At 39.6% G+C, this 26,844-nt stretch overlaps 1 protein-coding gene across 1 annotated transcript in view; it reads left to right on the top strand.

The window, feature by feature from the left end:
• The first annotated feature begins 1,267 nt into the window (after positions 1-1,267).
• The window catches only part of LOC127447932 (striated muscle-specific serine/threonine-protein kinase-like), a 123,093-nt gene continuing 97,516 nt past the window's right edge, over positions 1,268-26,844 (top strand). Inside the window, 1 exon segment of the mRNA XM_051710159.1 lies at positions 1,268-2,392. Within this exon segment, the coding sequence (XP_051566119.1) occupies positions 1,966-2,392 (427 nt within the window). The 5' untranslated portion in view covers positions 1,268-1,965.

Raw genomic sequence — 26,844 nt, forward strand, 5'->3', positions numbered from 1 at the left:
ACTTGCTGATGACAAAATTTAACACTCATTATCTTTGAACAACTGTGATGTATTATGTTAAGTATTGGTCCTTTACAACACACTCTCACAGCAAAATCATTAGGATTCGTATGACTTTTCTAAATTTGGCTAATTCATATGTTATCGTGCGACTGTACTCGTTTGAATTCCTACGACTTTCACTACAGCCAATGACGTCGCTGGACATCGTTTCCATCTAATACGTGACTATTACTTGCTTCTGTCACACACAACAGCTTCCTATCATGTTTATACACTCTACTGATTGGTTAAGTTTAGATGAGGGGTTTGGGTAAGGGCATCATATTAATAAGCCTATCCTTAACACCGCGTGTGTGGAACTCGTGCTTCCGCATTGGACATCCGGGAATTTGCACGTGATGAAGTCGTATGAGTTTATGCTAACAACATTATGCGAGATCATTCGAAATAGCCAACTTGTGAATTATGTACGACTTTTCATGAGATTGGGTTGTGGTACATCATGCTGGAATTTATCTAATGATAGGAACATTCCTTATTGCGGAATTTACGTACAGGTCTGGGGCATGATTGATTGTGCTATTTTTTATTTTTTTTATTTTTATTTTTTTATTTAGTGTGATTTTATTTTTTATTAATCACACTAAATTAACATGTTTAAATCAACATCCCTAGTATATACTCTATATAGGTATCTGATATGTCATTTTAATAAACATTTCTAAAAAATAAAGTCTTTTATTAAACAAATTATTTTTTAGAAAAATAAAGTTTTGGCTAAACTTAACAGTGAGTATATTGGAATACTTGTTGATCAAATCAATCTTTTTGTAAAAGTCGCAGTACTTCCAATGCATCCATTTCACTGGCAACAAAGAACACAATATTTCCCTTATGTAAACTTGATATCTTTTCATTGGTGTCCTCCCCTAACTGCAACCAATCTTTGGCCTACTTTCAAGGCGAGACACTTGACATCTCAAATGAGCCTGCTTTCCATTCTTACTCAGCAGCTATCTTTGACACATGAATCAGAGCTTTATCTCAAACCCCTCCCTCTTAAGGCCCCATGTCATACTTTCTAGATCTTGTGATTGGCTGTGAGTGCCAGGGGAGAAGAGAAAGGGTTGGGCCAAAGTATCCGGGCTGTCCAAAACATTTGACCTATCAGGGTACAGCTGTTGTTTAATGGGACTTGCCTGTCTCCTCCCTGGGGGACATGAGAGTGGACGGAGGGAGCTATCTTGAGTGACAAAGCTCAACTTTGAGGGCAAGAGGATGAAGTCTGGACACCGTTGGGACGGAACTGCTTCAGAGATGTAGATTTCCCTACAATTGAATAATCACCTAAGAACCCAGCGGTCATCTTTTCCTGAGACCCTGAAGGACTGTGGAATTTGAATTTGAGGGGGTGAAAAGCTGAGGCCAGATCTTCCAAAAGGCAACACTGGTAGCTGCTAATGCAATATGATCCTCTTGGACTCACTCTAAAAATACCATTCAGCTAGAGTACATGCACAGGCTCTATTCGCCTAATTGGCCAAAGATTGAGTATTTTGTTTTCTGCTTCTCTAATGGGATGTCTCAAAGATGTGAGAAACATATTCTGAAACGTTTATGGTGCATAAAACCTAGGTGGAAATTAGCACACATTTTGATGACTCTAATGTGCCTTCGAGGTTTTGTATTAATGCAGGTAGGCAATTTTCTCTAGAGATTTTCTAAAGCTAGCCACTTTTCTTAGAAGTCACTATTGTAATAAAAAGGTGGTCATAGCTAAACCTGGAATGTAGTCTTGCATTTTAGGACATCTGCTGGAATGATTGGAATATGTTTACCACATCAAAACACCAAATCACGAAAAGTTATTTTTATTTTTTGTGGACAATTAACTGTTCATTAAAGAGAACAAGTTGAAGTTTTAATCACTTCAAGTGCAGCAGTCTTTAAAGAAGTTAAATCATGAGGAAGGCCGAAGTCCAGATGACCCTCAAGAAGAGTGCTGATGAAGAAGCAGGAGTAATGGCACCTCCAAGCCCCAGGATACCTTCAAAACGAGCAAAAGTTAGTTCTGAACAGGTCGTACCAGACCCTGCTAGTTCTGTCTTCCCAATCCCAACACCTCCTGTATTCATTCGGAAGATGAGGAACGCAGCTGTAGGTACCGGCTGTGACATCCGTCTGAAAGTGGCCGTGGCTGGAGACCCACAGCCTTCACTGTACTGGTATCACAATGATGACCTGCTCACCATGGAAAACCAGGAATATGGAGGCCTGTGGATCAGGGACTGTAAGCCCAACGATGCCGGCCTCTATACTTGCATCGCCACCAACCATCTTGGAGAGGCCAGAAGCAGTGCTGTTCTAGCTGTTTTGGATTTGGGCGAAGGTAACTACAAACAAGATTAGTTATTCAATTATTTTAGTGTTTCATTTTAAGATGTCAAATGCCTGTTCAAACCACTTACAGTCTTGTAAAAATGTGTGCGTTTACATGTACACCAGTAACTACCAAATATCAGCTTTTTAAAAACATCTGACAATGCAAGAATACTGTGTATACATGAGACTCAAAATCATCAGATTATTCTCTGCTTTTGACATCAAAAAATAAACAGACATGTGCACAACACTTGTACACATTGGATAAGCTGGTAAGAATGGTCAAAAATCTGTGTGCTGATCGTTTTTTTGCTTAAACTGTTTAAGACCTTACCCCAATAAATGAACAGTTTAATGCATTCACATGTTATCAGTTTATTAAGCATAATCGATGTAAGAATGTGCATGTAAATGCACTAAATAATTCTTGCTTACAATTTTCTTCTTGTTAAGGATTCTTTGCTGGCCGACCAACTAAACCAGCTGAGCACTTGTTTGACCAGGCTGGGAGACCATCTTAAACCAACTAAGACCAGTAAACTAGCTTAGTCTTGTTTAAGCAGTTTTTCGTACTGAACAAATTATACTCAGCAGAGTTTTCATTAGAGAGAATTTCTCTGAACTTTAAAATAAGAACAATGTGATATGTTATTAAGCTTGTAGCCCTAATTATCGAGTTTGGGCAGAGAAAAGGAGAAAAGCAAATATTCTCACTCACTAATGCCTCTGAGTGACAATGATTCCATGAAAATGTATAATTCGCTAAAGGGGTAACACATCTCTTAGATGTGTCTCACATAATAGTGGATAATCCAATGTGAAAAATGAGGTGAAGTGGACATCCCTCTTTCTTCAGTTGCTTTGTTTGTTTGGGGCAGTTACCCCATGGACCTGTTTGGTGGCAGAGAATGATGGGGGCAGCTGATCTGTTCTGTGTCCCAAAGTGGAGCTGTGAAATTTCTGCTCCTGAAGTCAGGGTGCTTCGTCTTCTCTTCTGAAGTTCTTAAATAAGCACTTTGTTGCTGAAATGGGAAAGACAAGAGGTTTCTTGTGTTCTTTTCCAATTACCTGTGGGCAAAAATGTGATAGAGCATGCTTGCTTTCACAATCTAAAATGTGTTTCAGGAATAAATAAATATTCCTAAAAAGAAATTGTCTTTTTATGTTTTGACAAAGAATTTATAAGAATTAGTGCTGTCAGTCAATTAAAACATTTAATCTAAATTAATGCCATAATTCTTCATAGTTAATCACCATTAATAGCAGATTTTGAAAGTGCTTACATTTTACTTGATATCTAGGGTACAATGGGGCTAAAGGCACACTTTAGACTTTTCTGGTCACAAAATGTATTGATATTGAAAACTTCCTGGTTACTTTCGTAACCTCCATTTCCTGATGGAGGGAACGAGACGTTGTGTCGATGTAGTGACACTAGGGGTCACTCTTGGGAGCCCTAAACACCCATGATCTTTGAAAAAAGGCCAATGGGAATTGGCGAGTGGAATTTGCATGCCACTCCCCCAGACATATGGGTATAAAAGGAGCTGGTATGCAACCACTCATTCAGGTTTTTTGCTGAGGAGCTGGCCATTTCAGCGGGTAGTTCAACGTTGTGGCAAGAGGGACACAAGACCTCGTTCCCTCCATCAGGGAACAGAGGTTACGAAAGTAACCAGGACATTCTCTATCTGTCACTCACTCGACGTTGTGTCGATGTAGTGACACCAGGGGTTCCTATACAAAACGCCACGACTACTGAACTGTATTACGTGGACTAGTGGTGCGAGACGGGCAGACCTCTGTGTGCCTCGTAGCCAGCGCACCAGGCCGTCATGTAACCTCCCCCAACGCTCTTATGAGCGTCGAACGGTCCTTCGGGAACAAGTCGACTGCCCAACAAATAGGGACAGGCTAGCCCAGCTGTGGCCTCCTTTCCTCTTTTTTTTCTCCCCAAAAAGAGTGGAATTTGTTAACCGACTGGGGGCCTTAAATGTCTATGTCGGGGGGGGTGTCACTCCCAAGGGGAAGACACCGTGGAGACCACACCCCGTCCAGAGGAGGGGGGGTATTTAGAGTGGAAATACGTCACATGGTCTTACCGAGTCTTGTCGGAATTATGTCATGTGGAGAAGTTGCCTGGTAGGTCCTACCCGAGGGGGGAGGCGTTTCTACAAGCATGGTGACCGGGGGCAGAAGGGCCTCTGCCCAAGGAAGACGCAGTTTACCGACAGGGAAATGATTTAGTGGAAGATATATCACATGGTGTCACCTATGGGGAACCAGCGCATGTGGAGCACCTACCCCAGTACAGGGCTTAGTTAGCACATGTACTGGGCTGGCAGCGAGTTTCTCCGCAAACTTGTCTGCCACAGGGCTAAGGATAAAAATCATCCAGGGATCACAACTTGTGAACACGACTTGGAGTCAAAGGTGCACGTCTTCACCTCATGGGAGGGGAAAGGTGCTATACGCAAGCGGTACACCCGGCCAGCTTTCCTGGAACTTACCTGTTCAGACCTGACAACACACGGGTTAAAACCGGCTCAACCCGGAGATTATAGAACCTCACAAAGGTGTTGGGTGTCGCCCAGCCCGCTGCTCTGCAGATGTCTGCCAAAGAGGCGCCACTAGTCAGGGCCCAGGAGGCCGCTACACTCCTAGTAGAGTGGGCTCGTAGCACCATGGGGGGCGGCACGTCCTGAGCGTGATATACCATCACGATGGCGTCAATGACCCTGTGGGCGATCCTCTGTTTGGAGACAGCGCTTCCTTTCCGCTGTCCACCAAAGCAGACAAAGAGCTGCTCTGCGTGTGATACAAATAGATGCGTAAAGCACGCACCGGACACAGCAACGCCAAAGCTGGGTCTGCCTCCTCGTGGGGCAGCGCTTGCAAGTTCACCACCTGATCCCTAAACGGGGTCGTGGGAACCTTGGGCACATAGCCTGGTCGGGGTAGCCCGGACTGAACTCCAGGCACGTTTCGCTGAGAGAGAATGCCTGCAGGTCCCCTACCATCTTGATGGAAGTGAGCGCAGTCAGGAGGGCAGTCTTCAAAGAGAGTGCCTTAAGCTCAGCTGACTCCAGGGGCTCGAAGGGGGCTCCCCGTAGACCCCGAAGGACTACAGAGAGGTCCCATGAGGGGATGAGACACGGTCTGGAGGGATTCAACCTCCTAGTGCCTCTCAGGAACCTGATGATCAGGTCGTGCTTCCCTAAGGACTTACCGTCCACTATGTCATGGTGTGCCACTATAGCGGCTACATACACCTTCAAGGTTGAGGGGGACAGCTGCCCCTCCAGCCTCTCCTGCAGGAAGGAAAGCACCGATCCAACTGCACATCTCTGGGGGTCTTCGCATCGGGAAGAACACCACTTAGCGAACAGATGCCACTTCAAAGCATACAGGCGCCTTGTAGAGGGAGCCCTATCTTGAGTGATCATGTCTACTACTGTGGGTGGTAGGTCACTTAGGTCTTCCGCGTCCCGTCCAAGGGCCAGACGTGGAGATTCCAGAAGTCTGGTCGCGGGTGCCAGATGGTGCCCCGTACCTGAGAAAGAAGGTCCTTCCTCGGGGGAATTCGCTGGGGGTGGGGGGGCTGTCGTGAGGAGCATGAGGTCCGAGAACCACGTCTGGGTGGGTCAGTAGGGTGCTACTAGGATGACCTGCTCCTCGTCCTCCCTGACCTTGCACAGGGTCTGTGCAAGTAGGCTCACTGGGGGAAACACATATTTGCTTAGTCCAGGGGGCCAGCTGTGTGCTAGCGCGTCTATACCGAGGGGTGCCTCCATCAGGGCGTACCAAAGCAGGCAGTGGGAGGATTCCCGGGAAGAAAACAGGTCTACCTGTGCTCGACAGCTCTATTGACTCAGATCAGCTGTATCGCCTGGGGGTGGAGTCTTCTCTCTCCCCTGAGCATAACCTGTTGTGACAGCACGTCCATTGTGGTGTTGGTCGCCTGGGATGTGAGTGGCTCGTAGCGACTTGAGGCACTGCTGACTCCAGAGGGGGAGACGGCGGGCGAGTTGTGACATACAACGGGAGCGTAGACCGCCTTGATGGTTGATGTACGTTACCGTTGCCGTGTTGTCCGTCTGGACCAACACGTGCTTGCCCTGGATCAACGGCCGGAACCTCCGCAGGGCGAGCAGTACTGCCAACAATTCGAGGTAGTTGATGTGCTAACGCAGCTGTGGGCCAGTCCAGGAGCCGGCGGCTGTGTGCCCATTGCATACGGCACCCCAGCCCATCTTGGAGGTGTCTGTCATAACCACGACGTGCCTGGAGACCTGCTCTAGGGGAATCCCTGCCCGTAGAAATGCTAGGTCATTCAAGGGCTGAAGAGGTGGTGACAGATCGGCGTGACGACCACGCGATGTGTCCCGTGGCACCATGCCCATCTCGGGACTCAAGTCTGAAGCCAGTGCTGAAGCGGTCTCATATGCATCAACCCAAGCAGTGCGGCAACCGCAGAGGATGGCATATGCCCCAGGAGCCTCTGAAAAAGTTTCAGTGGAACCGCTGTCTTCTGTCTGAACGCCTTCAGACAGTTCAGCACCGACTGTGCACACTCGTTTGTGAGGCACGCCGTCATCGAGACTGAGTCCAACTCCAAGCCGAGAAAAGAGATGCTCCGAATCGGGGAGAGCTTGCTCTTTTCCCAGTTGACCCGAAGCCCTAGACGGCTGAGGTGCCTGAGCACCAGGTCCCTGTGTGCGCACAGTAATTCTCGAGAGTGAGCTAGGATCAGCCAGTCGTCGAGGTAGTTGAGTATGTGGACGCCAGCCACGATGGTCTCATCCGAGAGCCCGACCGGGGCAAGCGAGCGTGCTGGGGAATGGAAGGTCCGTGGGGGTTTACCCGGCGGAGGTGCTCCCATTGAGGTCCCCAAATAGCCCCCAGCGCTAACCGGCACGGCCTCATACCCGTAGGTAGGAGGACCGAGGCGGGGAGCCGCTGGGATGGCTTGCTTTCTTACGAATGCAAGCCGCGACCGCAACGTTGCCATGGTCATGTTACCGCAATGAGGACAAGACCCATCCACGAATGATGTCTCCACGTGGGCAGCGCCCAGACGCGCAAGACAGCGATCGTGGCCGTCAGAAGCAGAGAGATAACAACCGCAACCAAGAATAACACACAAACGGAAAGGCATCTTTAAAAAGATGTACCGTGTGTGCCACTCTTTTAGAATGTACTCTTTTTGTTATTCTGCCGAAGTGCCCAGGTGCGTTCTCTGCACTCCACGGGTGCAAAGGGGGAGAAGCCGCTGAAATGCGCCGTAAAATCCAACAGATGAGGTGAATGAACTCGCGGATGAATTCAGCTTCAATGAATAGAACTGCTCGGCTCTGAAGAGAAAATCTGATTGAGTGGTTGCATACCAGCTCCTTTTATACCCTTATGTCCGGGGGAGTGGCATGCAAATTCCACTCTCCAATTCCCATTGGCCTTTTTTCAAAGATCAGAGGTGTTTAGGGCTCCCAAGAGTGACCCCTAGTGTCACTACATTGACACAACGTCGAGTGAGTGACATATAGGGAAAATAGATGTATTTTTATTGAATATGGACGGAGCAATATCATTGTGTGAAAAGACATAATAACAGAAGGTTGATTTGATTAAAATTCAGATGAAGATAATGCATATTCAAAATAACCACATCAGAAAAGGTCGCCCCATTTACTGTTAATTTCAATCACATTTGGCATTTCATAAAATTTGAAGTATACTATAAAAAGATGAATCTCCATTTAGATTGTATCAGTCAATGTGAGCCCACTTTGAACATTCTTCATTACAAATATTCCCTTCCCCCCTCTTAAGAATGTGTTTTTATGGGGGCTTTTTACCCCAAATACTATCCTATCACTTATTGGACAGTTATTAAAAAAAATTTTGATTTAATAACCTTCAACAAAACTGAAAATGACAAGTAATTTGTCTCAAAATATATGTGATAATTTTAGGCATTCTCATTAAATACATAAATTTGCAATATTTAAAAAAATATTAAATAGTAGATCAAATTGCCTCAAGATAAACCTTTAGACATTACACACAAAGATCTAATGGTTTAGGAAAATGTTGCAGTGCATAGTGACAAACAGGTGTTAAAGGAATAGTTCCCCCAAAAATGTAAATTCTCTCATTATTCACCTACCCTGATGCCGTCCCAGATGTGTATGACTGTCTTTCTTCAGCAGAACACAAATAAAGATTTTTAGAAGAAGATAAGTCCTTATAAAGTACGTACATGAGTGTCAGCACTTTGACAGTCCAGAAGACACATTTAGGCAGCATAACAGTAATCCATGCGACTCCAGTCAATCAATGAATGTCTTCTGAAGCGAATCGATAGGTTTATGTAATAAACTTAAGAAATGAAGTCGATGGGGGGGCCTGGGTAGCTCAGCGAGTATTGACGCTGACTACCACCCATGGAGTCTCGAGTCTGAATCCATGGCATGCTGAGTGACTCTAGCCAGGTCTCCTAAGTAACCAAATTGCCCAAGTTGCTAGGGAGGGTAGAGTCAAATGGGGTAACCACCTCATGGTCGTGATTAGGGATTCTCGCTCTCAATGGGGCACGTGGTAATTTGTGCGAGGATTGCGGAGAGTAGCATGAGCCTCCCGTGCTGTGAGTGTTCACGGTGTCATGCACAGCGACCCACGTGATAAGATGTGCGGATTGACTGTCTCAGAAGCGGTGGCAACTGAGACTTGTCCTCCGTCACCCGGATTGAGGTGAGTAACTGTGCCACCACGAGGACCTACGAAGTAGTGGGAATTGGGCATTCCAAATTGGGAGAAAAGGGGATAAAATAAAAAATAAAAAAATAAACGAAGTCGATAATTAAACCATTTTTAAATTTAAATCAGCACTTTCGTCCAAGGCTCTGATGCTGTTTGAAATGGCCGAACACTCGCGTGACATTCGTTCTTCTGTTGTAAATAAGCGGTGCTTACGAATTATTGCGTGAACTTGCCAACACGCTTACGTCATGCAACAGCTATGTGATGCGTCAACTGCTGGCAGGAAGTGCTTTTTAAAAGTTAATAATCTTTTAATTATCGATTTTATTTTTTACACAAACGTATCGATTTGCTTCAGAAGACATTCATTGATCGACTGCAGTCGTGTGGATTACTGTTATGCTGTCTAAATGTGTCTTTTGGACTGTCAAAGTGCTGGCACCCTTTTACTTACATTATAAGGACCACACAGAGCTCTATCTTCTAAAAATCTTAATTTGCATTCTGCTGAAGAAAGACAGTCATACACATCTGGGAAGGCATCAGGGTAAGTGAATAATGAGAGAATTTTCATTTGGGTGAACTATTCCTTCAAGGAAAGTCCAGTGGTAGTTTTTGTTGCAATTAAGTGTTTTGAGTCATGTAAATGCAACTTTTCACAGGTCCAATCTGTATGGAAGCCCATTTCTGCCACATAAAAAATAAATTGTGTTTTGGTAAATCATAATTATGACATACTGAATCATAATTATGAGATTAACCTAGAGTCGCAATTTTGAATCCAGAGCGTGCCGAGTGACTCCAGTCAGGCTTCCTAAGCAACCAATTGGCCCAGTTGCTAGGGTGGGTAGAGTCACGTTGCGTTAACCTCCTCGTGTTCGCCATAATGTGGTTCTCGCTCTCGGTGGGGTGCGTGGTGAGCTGTGCATGGATGCCACGGAGAATAGTGTGAAGCCTCACACATACTAGGTCTCCACGGTAACGCGCTCAACAAGCCACATGATAAAATGCGCAGATTGACGTCTCGGAGGCAACTGAGATTCATCCTCCGCCACCCGGATTGAGGCGAGTCACTATGCCACCACGAGGACTTAGAGCGCATTGGGAATTGAGCATTCCAAACTGGGGAGAAAAGGGGAGGGAAAAAAAATAATTATGAGATTAAAAATCTACATTTCAAGATTAAATATAATAATTTGGGATTCAAAATCAAATTATGTGATTAAAAAAGTCAAAATTTTTAGATAAAAAGTCATAAATATGAGATAAAAAGTCTCAATTATGAGATAAAAATTCTCAATTGTGAGATAAAAAAGTAAAAATTTCGACATACTAAGTCATTATTTCAAGATAAAAAGTCATAATTACAACATACTAAGTCATAATTTTGAGATATGAAAAAACATTGAATTGTGAATTGGTAAAAGATGGCAAGTATTGTTCTCTATGCAATTTTCCTTAAGGCCAATGTGAGTCACCATTATTACACAAGTATTTATGTCGTAAATGCGATTGAGTGCCACGCCTTCAGTCTAGGAAGCGTGGCGCTCAATCGCATGTACGATATAAATAATCAATGTAGATCAAATCCCAGTTCTAATCACAAAATGTGTCAAAACGACTCCTTCCCAAATGTTATAAATGCAATAATGTTTAAATGTGTTCCTACTGTGGATTTTATGACCTACTTGTGTAATAATGGTGACTCGCCTTGGCCTTAAGGAACGTTGCGTGGAGAACCAATTCGAATCTTTACCAATTCACAATTCAATGTTTTCTCATATCTCGAAATTATGACTTAGTATGTCATAATTTTGATTTTTAATCTTGAAATTATGACTTAGTATCTCATAATTATGACTTAGTATGTCATAATTATGACTTACCAAAGCACAAATTATTTTTTTGATGTGGCGGATATGGGCTTCCATAAATCTGGGTTTGTTTTGTACAAACAAATACGATTAAGAGGTCCTTTCTAAGTCATGTGATCATTGACACCGAATCGCTGTTGTGTGTGTGTGTTTGTGGTGTCTGCGTCAGTGTAATGACCCTGGGCAAACGTTTCACCCTATTCCAACCAGTGTTCAGAACTTGCAGCTGAATGAAATCATAAATTGGTAAATATGTTAATTGCGATTAAGGAAAATGAACGTGTTAAAGGTTGTAAATTAATCGCATGCGTTAACGCGACAGATCTTGTAGGAATATTTAAAACCAAAATAGTTTAAAAATGGTTTTCTTGTTGGAAAGGTATGTGAAGTGTATTATTTTAGCAGTTCCAAAGTCATTGATTGTTTAGTATCATTGAGGTGATGAAAGGTGTTCGTATCCAGATTCTGATGTTTTTTGTGCATTGACTTTGTTTTCTTGTGGTTCTTGATAGTCACAGTGCAATGTATTCTAGCGGTGTCATGATTTCACTGCCACTTTCATTCATTGCCAAACTGTCAGCCATACAGGCACGTTTTATCACTCTCATTGTATCTAGTTATCTCATTTGTATTCCATCAGAAATAGTTTAGATGTCTTATTTAACTTTAATCTTTACTTGCAGCATGCTCTTAAAATACAAAATGGGTGTAAATATTTGTTTCATTCCATGTTATAAATTTGCACTTTGGGCTGCTTGGAGTACCAAATTATCTTTTGGGTCTCAGTTGCTGCTGGAAATGAATTACGCTCTAGGGCAGTAATTCTCAACTGTTTTTGATTCAGGATCTAGTTGTTACATTGAGCATCGAGTGGTGACCCAGCACAGTACTAAAATTGCTTGTTGTACAAAAGTAATAAAAAGCTCCTTAAAATCAAACAAATTTTATTCAAATTAAATGTATTAATAATACCATGAACTACAAATGATTGACATGATGGACTGAAATATTGAACATTTTTTGAATGCATTAACAACAGCAGAAGTCATATTTCTACCTAACACATGGAACAAACACTTGGCAAAATATTGTACTACTCATTTTACAAGTAATGTATTAGCACCAAAATTCCATAGAGTTTTGGACGCATGGCCTTTGACATCAACAACAAAATAATTCCCTTCCAAAAGTTGATAAAGTTTATTTATTTTGCTATCCTAACTATGCAAGATTGTGTTTTTCCAGTTGTTAATGACCCTATCAGAACAAACCAGCACCCTGTTTTTAGGTTGCAACCCAACAGTTAAGAACGACTGCTCTAGGGTACGTGTCTATGACGTCTGTTGGTCAGGACACGTGTGTCAATCCTTTGGACAACTTATGGGGTTAACACCTGTCTTGTCACTCAGCTAAAAGCCATGCGTCTTTCTCCTTTCCTTTTCTTCATACCATGTCCTAAACCGGCGCAACATAGTAAGGCTTCAACCATTTGAAGCTCTCTTATCGATAAAATCTTTGACTACCATGTAAGTCTCAGCTTTTGTCCTGATCAGCTGAGACCGCGATGAGTAGCAAGACTTTTTGTAGATCACTTGGCTTCAGTTTCTGCTGCATTGAGCTGGGTAGCCCCACCCACTGCGAAATCTCATTGGTCCAAAATCCTGCTTCTCCTAACTATACATCTGATATCCTTGTAAAGTCAATATAAACATATTCAATAATTAAAACAATTCACTTACAAGACCGTTTTACTTGGGAATGGCTAAGAAGCAACCCAGCTAAAACAAATGTTATTCATGCTTGTAACAATGTTAATTTGGGCCTACATTTAAAAATAATGTGTTATTGTATTACTGATATCAGAAGTAACAAATTACGTGGCATTATTAATCCGAATGGAAAGTAGCGTTTTAGGTACTTTTGCATTATTTTTGTATTACAAAGTGCTTTTTCTCTCCAATTGGCTGAGAGTAATCAGTGTTTAAAAAATAAATAAATGTCTTTGTAGTTTTTGTAAAAATCTGTTTAAACAATAGAGAGTATTTGGAGTTATCTGTCAATGCTTTTACAATTTAGTAAATGGTCAAATTTTTCAGTGAACACAGTCTATGGGAATCACCTTGTAATTTTTCCATCTTCCCTTACCCACTATTGTCCTATATCATCTTTCAATCTTTCTGAAATCAGTATAGGTTTTCTTCGCTCTTTGTAATCCCTTGTTTGTCCTTTTTTTTTCTCTATGTCTTACACTCTTTTCTCTGCCCCTCTTTCCACTTCCCTGTATTTCCATGTCTCTTCTATCTTCTTGGCCTGCAGGACCATATCTACACCTCTGGTTATTTTTAACTCTGGAATGTGCCAGGCTTCAGATTTTTGTGATGTGAATAGGCTGCTCACTCTCCAGTTACACAGGAAGACATCACTGCTATTTATAGGAGTATAGCGCAAGAGTTATGCCTAGGCCTTATTCAATTAGAGTCAATTTCAGTAACACTTTACAATAAGGTTCCATTTGTTAACATTCGTTAATGCATTAGGTATCATGAACAAGCAATGTACTATATATATATATATATATATATATATATATATATATATATATATATATATATATATATATATATATATATATATATATATATATATATATATATATATATATATATATATATATTTAATATTTATTTTTTACAGCATTTATTAATCAATTGTTCATTGTTAGTTTGTTAGTTCATTGTGCATTAACTAATGTTAACTAATTCAACTTTTGATTTTAACAAAAATTTACTTTAAATATACTGTATGTTGTAGTTATACAACATATATATATTTCTATTCAAAATTAACCAAGATTAGTAAATGCTGTAAAAGTATTGTTCATTGTTATTTCACGTTAACTAATGTTGTTAACTAATGTTAACAAATAGAACCTTATTGTAAAGTGTTACCGGATAATCTATATCATTACAGGAACGTTAAAAATATCCTGCTTTGAGATAGTGCTGTCGTACTGTCTGGGAATCATTACTGATTTAGATCCTGAGGCAAGAGACCAGGATAGCACTGGCTGGTCACCATTATGTGTAGACTTTGCAAACAAGTGTTTTAGTCTAGGCTGCACCAATAAGGGTTAAGTTTAAACCTAGGTTACATCAAAGTTTATCTAGTAATTCAGCTGCACCGAATGTTAAACCTTTAAAACTAATCAGGGTTTCATTTAAACCATCATTTTGATCCTGGTTTCAGTCTTGCAATAAACATATATTAACATAATCCTGTTGCTGCTCATTGGACCAAAAGGCCATTTCACACCAAAGGTGAAAATGTCCATAGGAATCTATTATTTCTATTCAAAATCTTTATCGCTGTGAGAAATCACGTTTCACACTAGTAGCAAACATTCGCGCGCTGACAAAGCAAGGTTTTTTATGGTGAGTGTCGATTTTTTTCCCCCCCTCATCCGGCAATGAAATGCCTTGAGCATGCCTTGAACAATAAAATATGAACTTTGAATCACGTGTCAGAAGCAGCTGCAGTTACCAAAACCAGTGCAACATTTCAAGCAGATTTCTCCATTATTTTAGTGGAGTACCTATATTAACTGAGCTTCAGATGTGTGTGCTTTTCATGTGTTCCTGCATGTTGATATCAGACACACTAAAGTAGATCCATGAAGATCTTGTGCATGTACTGTATACAGTATGTAAGCGATTTTTCACATTTTCAGATTGGAAGGTTACTTCCTTTTAAACCCGCAAATAACCAAGAAAGTTTAAAACTCTTGTTTTAGCACAGTGTTTGATTGACAAGTGAGGTTGGTACTTCGCTGCTGTACATCATCTTGTTCTGCAGGTGAACTGGAATTGTTTGTGAAAATGTCTCGAATGTTTGCTTTCTCATTGAGCAAATCAACAACATTCTTGTCATCACTGCTGCAGCTTGTAGAGAAATCTATTTTATTTCTTCGATCGACTCGCTAGAGAACTTGCCTCATGCCTTTTGCACTGATTCCATGGTTGTTTTGCAAACTTGTCAACTTCTCATCCCTGATAGGTGGAGGATGGACCAGTACTGAACAGGAGTAAAACTGACTGTCGATCAGCGTCACCTATTGTACAGATGTGAACGTGCTAACAGCAATAATTTGCCTCGCTTTTAATGTATATGGGGCATTCGTCTGCGATTCGTCTACCATGTCGCCTCTGGTGTGTAAACTAGGTGTGTAGACTTTGAACATTACCCTTAAGTCAGAAAATATACCACTGCAATGTATATTTTGTTCAGCTTCAGCTGACTCTCAAAACAAGGGTGCGTATTTTCATCCTGAGCGAACAGTTACAGCTGATTTTATCTTGTGAAAGTGCCTGACATGTCTGTCTCTTCAGGGAATGTTTCACCTTTAATTGCTCTGTGCATTACACAGTACTATTTCTAATATGGATGTTTCAAACTGCTGGGGTTGAAGTGATGAGAAATGATGTACAGAGAGTAAAGTACATCTGAATGTATTGAGAAACACCTAAACCTACAGATGTACTTACTCCTTGTTGGATGTTTTCAGGACAGTTTCTGATTAGTGCCATTTTTGCATCTTTTTATTTTATTTTAAGAGTAGATTTCTTTATAGTTGTGGTTGCAAGAGGTCATTTGCTTTAAGACTCTATGAAATTGTTTGACAAATGCAGTTTTCTACCTTTTCTTACATATATTCTTTTAAAACAGGAGGTTTTGGTGGGACATATCAAATGGCTTGTCCTTTTTTTAAAAAGCCAATATTTGCCACTTGCTAGGTGTTGCAGGTGGCATTTTGGGGAGGGACTTCTTATTCCAGAGAACATTTGATTGGACTGAAATGTGTGTATAGAGCAACATGAGTCATCAGTATTTTTTGGCCCATTTTCCTGGTAGAGAAATATATACAATTCAAATGTGTATATCTGGTAAAAATTTAGGAGTACACTAGCACATAAATGGCTTAGTGCACATGGCATGGACTTGAATCCACAAAACAACATGTCTGATTTCATGGAGTCTTTAAGGTAGAAATTCTTGTATGCTAATACGTTTATATGACAGGTTGCTTAGGTGCACTCAGTAATATTTTCCTATTATAAAACGTTTTACTTCTAAAAATATGAATTGTAATTTTGGAACATATGTATAAAATCAGGAGCATTTACATGAGATGAAGACTCCAGTCATATCAGTAACCTTTTAAAAGTTGTTTTATTCTACATAGAGAGGGTCCCCTCATGGGTTCTGCCATGTTAGGATCACATGACCAGCCAAATACTACTCACCTAATCTCAGTAACCACCCTGTTATTGGACACTTTCACTCATAGAATAAATTAATCATGGCTGACTATGAATAGTGAATTTCTACAATGGTGTCGTTAACTGAAAACTTTTGTGTTTGAATGATGCCGTATCCAGGCCCCTAGGTGTCAGTAAATCCAAGATGACCAAGTGCATTACTGAGTGCACCTTTAACTTGCTGTAATTCATTAATAATTTTGCATGGCTAGATGCAAGGGAAAGAATATAAAAATGTTTGAGTTTGCATTTGGGAAACCATTTTGTATTAAGGTCAAAGGTTCAGCAGTAAAATTTGGATTTTGGCATCAGTCCATGCACACACACAAAAAAAATCGACTTTCATTGCAGTTATTGCTATGTGCAACTTTCCATTGCCCTCACAAACTGAACTGTGCACACAAACACTTAGTGGACTGTGTAACAAAAGGCCTTAACCAACATGTGTGTTTACACACATTATCTTATACAGATTTTTCTTAAAGGTATAATTCACCCAAAAATGAAAATTCTCTTATCATTTACTCACCTTCATGCCATCCCAGATGTGTATGACTTTTATTTATTTTTTTACTTTCACTTTCAGATGTGAAAGTCACCACATGTGACTTTCAGATGTAAAATTTAAAGTGAAAGTGGAGATATGGAGTAAAAAAAAAGGACTCACCCACACCTATTATATCGCTTCTGAAGATACACTGTAGTTGTATGGATTACTTCTGTGTTTCCATTATGTGATTTTTATTTTTTTAAACGCTGTTTTTTTGCAATGTCAGGTTTTGAAAATAAACTGATTTTTTTAATGTTAGCAGTGTTGTTGTGCACGTAAACCCACTCATTTACATCCGTGATAAGACCGAGTTTATAATCCCCAGTACATTTTTCTGTTCTTTTGTATCTTTGTTTTGTTAACGGACCATTGCAAAGTGACAGTTATTCATTTTTTACGAGAACATACTGTATGACTCATGGCAAATGACTAGAGCTTTTGAAAATTGTTCTGTTCTTTTGTGGGAGATGACATTTTACCATTTGCAAAGAGGATGATGGGAGTAATAACAGTGCCTGCTAGTTGGCTTTATACAAAGAGCCGTCTGCACACAACTAAAGTCAAACACACACACACACACACACACAGTGAGGTACATTTTGTCACATGCTCTAACAATGCACACAGCTGTGCCTCCTTCACTCAGTCATTTTTGGCCTATCACCAGCTTTACTATTCAATGCTAAATACTAATTCAGTGTATTGTAATAAACAAGTTAACATGCATTTATTCTTTTCCCCCAAACGTTCCTTTGAATAGTGATTCTGATGAGCTGAAACTGCCCTCAGGGAATACAGTGAAACATTATTGCTTTTCCAATCTGCTATTGGTGGCATTCTGCATCACTGTGAAGCCCATTTCCTCTGCACTTTAAGATAGTTATCTTTTCTTTTTGACTGCCTTTACATTAACACTTAACGATGATACACTGGATTTAATTTTCTTAAAAGCATCGTGTTTAATTAGTGCTTAGGTTCTCATTGGCCTTAAGCAAGATGGTGGTTTTAGCAAACCACTGGTGTTGCACTTTTTACATGCGGTACCACTGAAGCTATTCGTTGCCATTTATGTTTTTCTCTAGATAAAGTTAATGTTTTGCTAAATCCAATTTGTCATTCTGTGTGGTGGTTGCATCTTTAGTCTGAGCCTCAGAAAGGCCCCATGGACAGGTCGTTTGAAATGTAAAGTGACCAATCATAGTCGGTTTTGTCAATGTGTGTCGCATAGATGGGGTTACCTGTGATATTTTTATGCACCGAATATTAATATTAATCAAAATAATGCCCTATCAGTCTAAGTACAGCACAGAAAACCTCACTACAGACTATTTCACATATATTACTAGGAAAACAAAACAGAATATAAACGTAGTGGTTACTTGCTACTATGTGCCTCAAATGAAAAGATTTGATGTCACTAACCTGGCAAACTTTGTCAAATCCAGTGATTAATTTCACCCTCAAAAGTGCTTGTTGTAACAACCCAGAACCTTGTGAACACGACTCTCTTTCCAGGCGAGATAAAAAGTGATAAACTGATAAAAAAAGTCCTGTGTCCTTTTACTCATGGAAGTTCCATCAAACCAGTCAATCGGATTAGGATTTATTAGTTTGAGAAAGCGTTTTCCAGTTTTGTGTGCCATATGCATCAGATGGTTAGCATGCCAGAGACTACACAAGACCGTTTCATCAAAAGCTTTATAAAAACATTTACTTTCACATTTATATGGGTGGGTAGAGTTTCATTGACCCTTCTTGCACTGACACCTTAAAATGAACTCACTGTGTCCAGCCACTAACACTGAGCTGTTGTATTTGATCTAAATAAATCCATTAAACGTGTCTGTCTTTTCTCATTTCAGCAACCTCTTATGGCATGATAAAAGACAACATACTCATCCAGTTTTGTTCATTGACTTTCTATGTAATAAATTTGAATTTTGACAATATTGTATGAAAACGCTGCAAATGGCTTACCTAATCTTTTGAAACTGCAGTAGGTTTGCTAGTGTTGAGTGCCTTAGAATTAAAGTGCCTGACTCACCAGCATTTCACAGAGTGAGAAAGGGCTTTGGGGTACAACTAAACAGAGAAACAACCCGGCACATCCATTTAAGACCTTTTCAACTCTTGCTTGCATTGTAAGACCTTACACAGTATTTCAGTCTACACCTCTGTTTTCACAATGGCACCTTTTTTCAAAGTATTTCTAATGTAAAAAAAAAAAATAAAAAAAAAGATTTGAGGATTATTAAGGGTGACCTCACATTTGGTTTGGTTTGGACTGAGCCATGTTTGCATTTTCTCTCTTTCTCTCTCTGTGTAAAACAATAAATACACTGGCATTTCTAATACATGTTTTTATTTTTATTTTTTTTTAACTTTTTTATGGAATATCATACAGTAAATGTCCATACTACCTGAAATGTATCATTGAAATAGATATTCCGAGATACCGGGTCATACCTTTTTTAAATTAAGGTGCTTTAATTTGTGATTTTACCATTTCATAATTTCCATCTCATTTAGCCATTGAATTAGACCACATCCTTTTATCGAAACCCATACCCTCTTGTTGTTCTGGCAAATCAAGACATCTGATTAGCTACTGTAGTTTTCTGACTTAATAAAAAAGCTCAGGCCGATCTGTCTCCAACACTTTTATCTGTTTACAGAGCCTAGGGCTATTCACATATACAGGTGTGATTTCTCAGGCTGTGACATATATTGGGTAGTATTGATATTTTATGCATGGTTATCCAAAGAAATTCCTTGCAGCACCTTTAAGCAATAAGTTACTTTATCACTTTATTGCCTATCCTGGCCTTTACATTTAAGGCTAGACATAAATGCTTTCTTTTATGCATTGCATATATTTTTGTTCTGGACAACTATTGCCAACTGTAAAAATATGTACACTTAAAAGAAATAGACCGAAATAGACCTACGTAACATTGTGGGGAAGCTGCCGACCAACATATGCATAGACACACATCACTGGCTGCTATAAGAGTCTTCACCTGTTGCTCAGAGACCTCTCTATTGGAGAATGAAATTCCTGAGTAGACACACTATTTCACTCAGATTATTGTGCAACCCACAATCTCCTCATTGCCTTGGAAGCTGTGGAGGTTATCTACGAGAGGTTGCCTGCAATTGCCTCACTTGCCCAAAAACAGGGCAGTTTTTTCATTTGCGTTTTATGAGCCTGAGATCTAACAGTGCTCACATTTAGCATTTACTTAGGTCAGAGGCAGCATGTGTTAATGAATTAAATAATATTGCAGCGATGAAATAATAGTTTATCACACATTGTTTTTGCAAATGTGTTGCTGGAATGTTTCTTCTTTTAAATTTTCACATTTTTTAATAATAGAGACTTTGTTATTTTGACCAAAAGTTTGTATTTTACCTTAATAATATTTTTCAAATCTGTTCATGTCAACCAAAGCAATGAGAGGCCAATCGCTACGGTGATTTTACCAGGGTAAGGGGTGTTCTTGGGCACAACATGAAATGTGAAGCTTATAATTTGATAAAATCACTTATATTAACTATTCTCTTAAAACTTGTTTATTATTTGAGATGTTAACTTCGTTTAAACAAGTGTATGGTCATTTGAGGGTTTTGAGGTTTACAGCTTTATGTCATCATGGCAACAATTGGAGTTGTAATTGTACAAAGTTGTAATTGGATATAACTTCATGCAGAAGAGCTTAGTAAGTGATTTTATCGCATTAAAATCATGTTAACACTAGGGTTGTAAAAAATATCGTATTGTATTGTATCGTACGATATGACAGCCATGATACAATAACATATGTATCGTGCAATATATAAACAAACACATTATAGTGTAATTAAAACCAAGCAGCGCAACATTGAGAGCTGCAGTAACAGTCTCCTCCCTGAAGAGGCGGCGTTGAGCTCTCACAGAACAACAGAGCAACAGATCTACAGTACATAGGCGAGAAGATCAATGGCAAACGGCAAGTAGATTGTAGCGTTACAGCTTGTTGAATTTGCCAAACAACATCGTCATGTCCCGGCGCTGCAGTACATCAAACAAGTTGTTTTATTTATGCCGACATTCATGCAGAAACACAGCAGCAGCAAAGTTGCGCCTCTCCCAGACAACACAGAGCATGACACTGAGCAAGATGCTCATAAATAACAAAAACAAGCTTATTCAAAAATCTTACAATGTAAAACACCCGAGATTACATGAGACTTATTCTCTGGTTTTGTTTTCGAAATGTAGGCTAAACATGTATGAGTACAACACTTGCACAAATGTTATAAGCCGGTAATAACACTGGTAAAGCTAACATGCAGTGTGAAACCAGGGGAAGAGAGTAAAAAAATGACGTGTGGCATGACGCAGTGGTGTAGTCAGGGCCATACGCACGTATACGGCCTATGCTTACTTTTTTCCCAGGGCTGTTTGCGTATAACGACTTCTAAGGATCAATATTTGCGTATACCCTCGGTATACCCACTTGTTTTGCTGCTTCAGAAGTCCATAATCTACTGCCGTTAGTTTTTCTTTGGTAGGACTACACCACTGATCTCTGGGGGCTTTTAGACTTTAAGGCATGATTTTCTATAAGGCTTCTTGTGTATTGTGAAAAGTGCTATACAAATATAAATGACTTGAGTGTTGACAAAATATTTCTTCTCAAGAAAAACATGAAAGTTGTGAGTTCATATGAGTTTTTCCTCATTACAATCAAACAAAATAAAAGCAGTGCTGTTTAAGTTACTTTATTATTAAAAAAAATGTGGCGCTTTAATATAGAATATGTGGTCATAGATATGCATTTATTGACATCTTACATTGCTTCAAAGGCATCTCGTCCAATCAGAACTGAGAGTCGGAACTATCTGTTTTGTAAACAGGATTGTAGAGTGGAAAGAATGTTGATTTTTCCATTCCATTTGTATTCCCACAAGTCAGATTCCACTCATGGCACTCCCTCTGTTTACAATTAAATGTGGCTAATTAGCATAGCTCTAAAAATGACATGGATTCACACAGAGTGCTTTCCCATGATGCCACACTCTCGAGGCTTGGGCAGTTACATTTGACTCCCGTCCCTGAGATTAATTGATTATCTGTGAGACTTAAACTAATTGAATAAACAGCTCATGAGCAGAATATATAAAATTGTCCATTAGGGTGGTTCTGTGTTGATATCCAAACCCCTTGTACAAAAAGTTAGTGGTGCATATATCATATAAAGGAATGCTTTAATCTAAAATGAATTTAATGAAGTCAAATTAAATCTGTATTTATTGCAAAGGCACCAAGCAGTTCTTAGGAATCTCATTTGAGGCACTATGGTTTTATTTACTGTATCTCTTTCTACTGTGACTGTGAACTACATGTTGATTGATTAGATCAAACGGGCCACCTACCTCATCCTTTATTCATGCCAGCAGTGCAGATTGATGGTGCTAAACACTGGGGCAGGGGGAGGGTGGGGGGTATGCACTGTTTAAAGGACGTGCACATGTCTAATGCCCTGATATGAAGAAATCGTTCTGTTTCAGATGTCTAGTATCACGATGCAAGTTACGGGAGTCAAATGGGGTCTCATACCCCCTAAATGCAACAGGGACCCACTGGAAAACTGGTTTTCTTGGGGGGGTCTTTTTTGAAATCATGTGATTGATTAAATACGATGTTTTTAACGCTGTAGTAATGAATATATTCAATTGACATCAAAATGTTTTATTCTGTTCTGTGTAATTTTATAAAACCTGATCGGAATCGGGAGTGCACGGGACGGAAAGTTAAAAATCTAATTCAGCTTTGTATGGTGGAATTTAAAAATCATCAAAACTCAACAAGATCACCACAGACTGCTACAACACCATAAAATGCGAACGCCAGCAAAGAGGTAGGCCTGTGGTCAGCAGAATCTAAACAGTTTAAAATTTTATAATTTTATCAGGTTTCTAGACACAAGTCAGTCAGGCACTTGTGGATGTGCAAGACAAACAATGTGTCCAAAAAATAATAAAAATTCTGTTTTTATCAGAATGTTTAGAATGTTAACGTGTATATTATGTAAAAATTTGCAAAGAATATAGAGACGTAAGCGTAAAACATAAAACTGAGGTGACGGGGATTTTTTTCCCCTGCCATATTTCCTATTATTTTTAATTATTATTATTTTTGCACCAAATGGCTTAAAATGTTTTTCTGCATATTTTTACCATTTCCCCCAGCATTTTTACCCCACTTCATTTACATGTTGCGCCTAATGGGAAATACCTGCATTTGTTAAATATAATTTAATAGGGAGACCCCCTGGGGTCAATGTGTAATTTGCACCCTGTCTAGTATGATATTATGATTTGTATGAATGGTCAAAAGTATGTGGACACTCAAACTCCTCACCCATATGTCTGCAGGGATTTGCCTCGATTCAGACACAAGATCATCAGTGAGGTCAGTCACTGATGTTGGGTGATGGGACCTAGCTTGCAGGCGTTCCAGTTCATACCAAAAGTGTTCAGTGGGGTTCATGTCTGGGCTTTGTTCAGGCCAGTCAAGTTCTTCCACACCAGACTTAATAAACCATTTCTTTGTGGACCTCACTTTGTGCACATGCCAGGGGCATTGTCATGCTGGAACAGAAAATGGCCCTCCCCACACCACTAAAATCTTTGTCTGTGGAGATTGCATGGTGTATGCTTGATTTTATGCACTTGTTAGTAATAAGTGTACCTGCAATAGCCAAACCAATTAATTAGAAGGGGATATCCACACTAATGTGCCTCATTGCGCATTTTAGCAGACTGGCTGCCATTATAATTTATCAGTTTGATCATTTCTATTGTGTGTGTTTGTCTAGTTAGTTAAAGGATGGTCACAGAGAGATGGGGACTTCCCCTAACCAAGCTGCAGTTGTTTCTGCCCTTCAAAGTGTGGATAAACACCCATGCTGTGTGTCCGTATGTAGACGTGGGCACGAATGAGACTGACACTGAGTGTGAGGTGATTCCTAATTTAAGACCGTAATGATCAAATACTGTAAACACCCACCCTAGCACTTGTTATCATAACCTTGCCAGTCTAAGATAGGTGACTTAATAACCTGGGGGATCAAACACTCTTTTGTTCTGGGCATAATGAAGACCAGGGGGACCATTTCTACATGTTTTAAGTTTTTCCTTATAACTTTCTGACTACTATGAGTCTGCATTCTATCTCTCAGTTTAAAAGATATGTTGCAGGTTCAATACAAGTTAAGCTAAATTGACAGCATTTGTGTCATATTGTTCATTACCATAAATAATTATTTTGACTAGTACCTCACTTATTAAAAAAAAAGAAGCAAAAATCAGTGGTACATTAAAGGAATAGATTGCCCAAAAATGAAAATTCTCTCATTCACTCACCCTCATGCCATCCCAGATTTGTATGACTTTCTTTCTTTCTTCAGAACACAAATTATGATTTTTAGAAGAATATTTCATGTCTGTAGGTCCATACAATGCAAGTGAATGGATGCCAAACATTTGATGCTCCAAAAATCACATAAGTCATCATAAAAGTAACCCATACGAATCCAGTGGTTAAATCCATGTCTTCTGAAGTGATATGATAGGTGTGGGTGAGAAACAGATCAATATTTAAGTCCTTTTTTGCTAGAAATTCTTCTCCCTGCCCAGTAGGGGGCGATCTGCATGAAGAATGTGAATCACCAAAAACACAAGAAGAAGAAAGTGAAAGTTAAAGTGGAGATTGACTGAGAAGAGAGGAGAATTTATTGTAAAAAAAAAAAAAAAGGACTTAAATATTGATCTGTTTCTCACCCACACCTATCATATTGCTTCTGAAGACGTGGATTTAACCACTGGAGTCATATGGATTACCTTTATGCTGACTTATGTGATTTTTTTTGGAGCTTCAAAAATTTGGCACCCATTCACATGCATTGTATGGACCTACAGAGCTGAGATATTCTTCTAAAAAAATCTTAATTTGTATTCTGCAGAAGAAAGAAAGTCATACACATGTTGGATGGCATGAGGGTGAGTAAATGATGAGAGAATATTCATTTTTGGATGAACCATTCCTTTAAGAGAAACAGAATAGGCATTCAAAGCAGCTAAATAGAGATGAAAGAAAGTCATACACATCTTTTTTTTATTTTTAATTTTTATTTTTTTTTATTTTTTAGGTAATCAGCATTATGCCACAAATGCTGTCAAATAAGCCTAACCCATTATGGGTCATCCTTCAAAGTAATGACATAATTGCTTTGTTACTGAATACTGTAGTTTTCACCATTATTTGGTAGGTATTCCTTTAGCTTTCAGAAATATTATGGTTAAAGTAAAAGTGGAATAGACATTGTAATTATTTGAAATGAGTTAAAGCTTACCTAAAATATATTGATCAGTTGATAAGTATCAAGGACAGTTGTCAACTACGTAATTTAATGAAATAAGGTTGATTACATATTTCAAAGATTGATGCTTTAAATACAGTCATGCAGTTTGTAATTCATAACTGGTGTTACAATTACATCCCATTCCCAAACTCATAGATTCCAATTCAATAAATCCTGTAGCTCAACTGTGCTCTGGCGCTAGCAACAGCTGGGTCGTGGGTTCAATTTACTGGGAATGCACACTGATGAAAAAGTATTGCTTAAATGCACTGTTGCATTGGATAAAAGCATAAATGTAAATACATACTGGTTATCCACGGTCTCTTTTATATGATGTCTTTACATAGTTTTCATTATCCATATGAACCTATAGTACAACATAAGCTATAGCCACATTATCTGTTTATTGCTTGATGCTATCTGTTTAGTGATTTCCATACCTCTGAAGCAATTGTGCAGCAGTTGGCACCTGATAAACACCAACGAGAATCACTATTGTCTTGCTTTGTTTGTTAAAACACTCTGTAAAGCTAAAATGACTCTGAAGGGAGAAGACGACTATTATCAGCAGCCACAGACACTTACCATAATGCTCTTAAGAGCCCAACTCTGAGCACAGGACGCTGAGTGCATCTGCAGTGTGTGACTGCATTGTTGCTCAATGGCTTTTTGTTGCTGACTTAGTGCTGCATCTGCAGGGTGTTTTGTATTTACCTTGTTCCAAGTGGGATAGTGCTTGTAAATGCTTTACAGTGAGTGAAATGGTTACAGAACTTCAGTGACAGTTGCTCTTAGAAAATAAGGGGGGATGGAGCATCATTTTTCTTTGCAGGAGTGCAACAAAACCTCAGGTAATTTCAATTGCAACAGCATCTAAACATGTAAAAAGATGCTTGGCAGTTTTGGCAACTGTCTCTCAGATGTTAGGCAGGTGGTTTATGCTGCATTCCACTCAATTGGGAATGTTAGAATTGAAATTGCAAGTGCAATAGAATGCTACAGTACCCAGAATTGGACTACAGTGCGGAATTCCACAACATAGTTAACTATACAATTTAAAGGAATAGTTAGTTCAAAAATCGTCATTTATTTTCTCACCCTCAATAACGTATGTGAAACACAAATTATTGAATGATATATGAAGACTGTTTGTCCATACAATGCAAGTGAATGGGGTTTAAAACTGTTATGCAACTTTTAAAAAGGATGTAAAGGCATCGTAAAAGTAATTCTCATGACACTTCTGGAGCAATACAATCGTTTTTGGGTGAGAAACAGACCAAAATGTAACCACTTCTCATGCTTGATGCATGCACAGAGCTTGTGTACAGCGCTTGTACATGCACTGTGCATGAGTCAACAACGTGGAAGTATAATCTTGCTTCAAATCATGATCATGCCAAGGAGACTGTAGATGTCTGTATTTATAATGAAAAAGGATTTACTTACCATATTTAAAAGACATGGATTAATCCACACAAGTCGTATGGAATATCTTTATGCAGCCTTTACTTCCGTTATGGAGCTAAGAAGTGTTGGAATCCATTGACTTG

The sequence above is a fragment of the Myxocyprinus asiaticus genome, chromosome 11 (assembly GCF_019703515.2).
Source record: "Myxocyprinus asiaticus isolate MX2 ecotype Aquarium Trade chromosome 11, UBuf_Myxa_2, whole genome shotgun sequence".
NCBI classification, from domain to species: Eukaryota; Metazoa; Chordata; class Actinopteri; order Cypriniformes; family Catostomidae; genus Myxocyprinus; species Myxocyprinus asiaticus.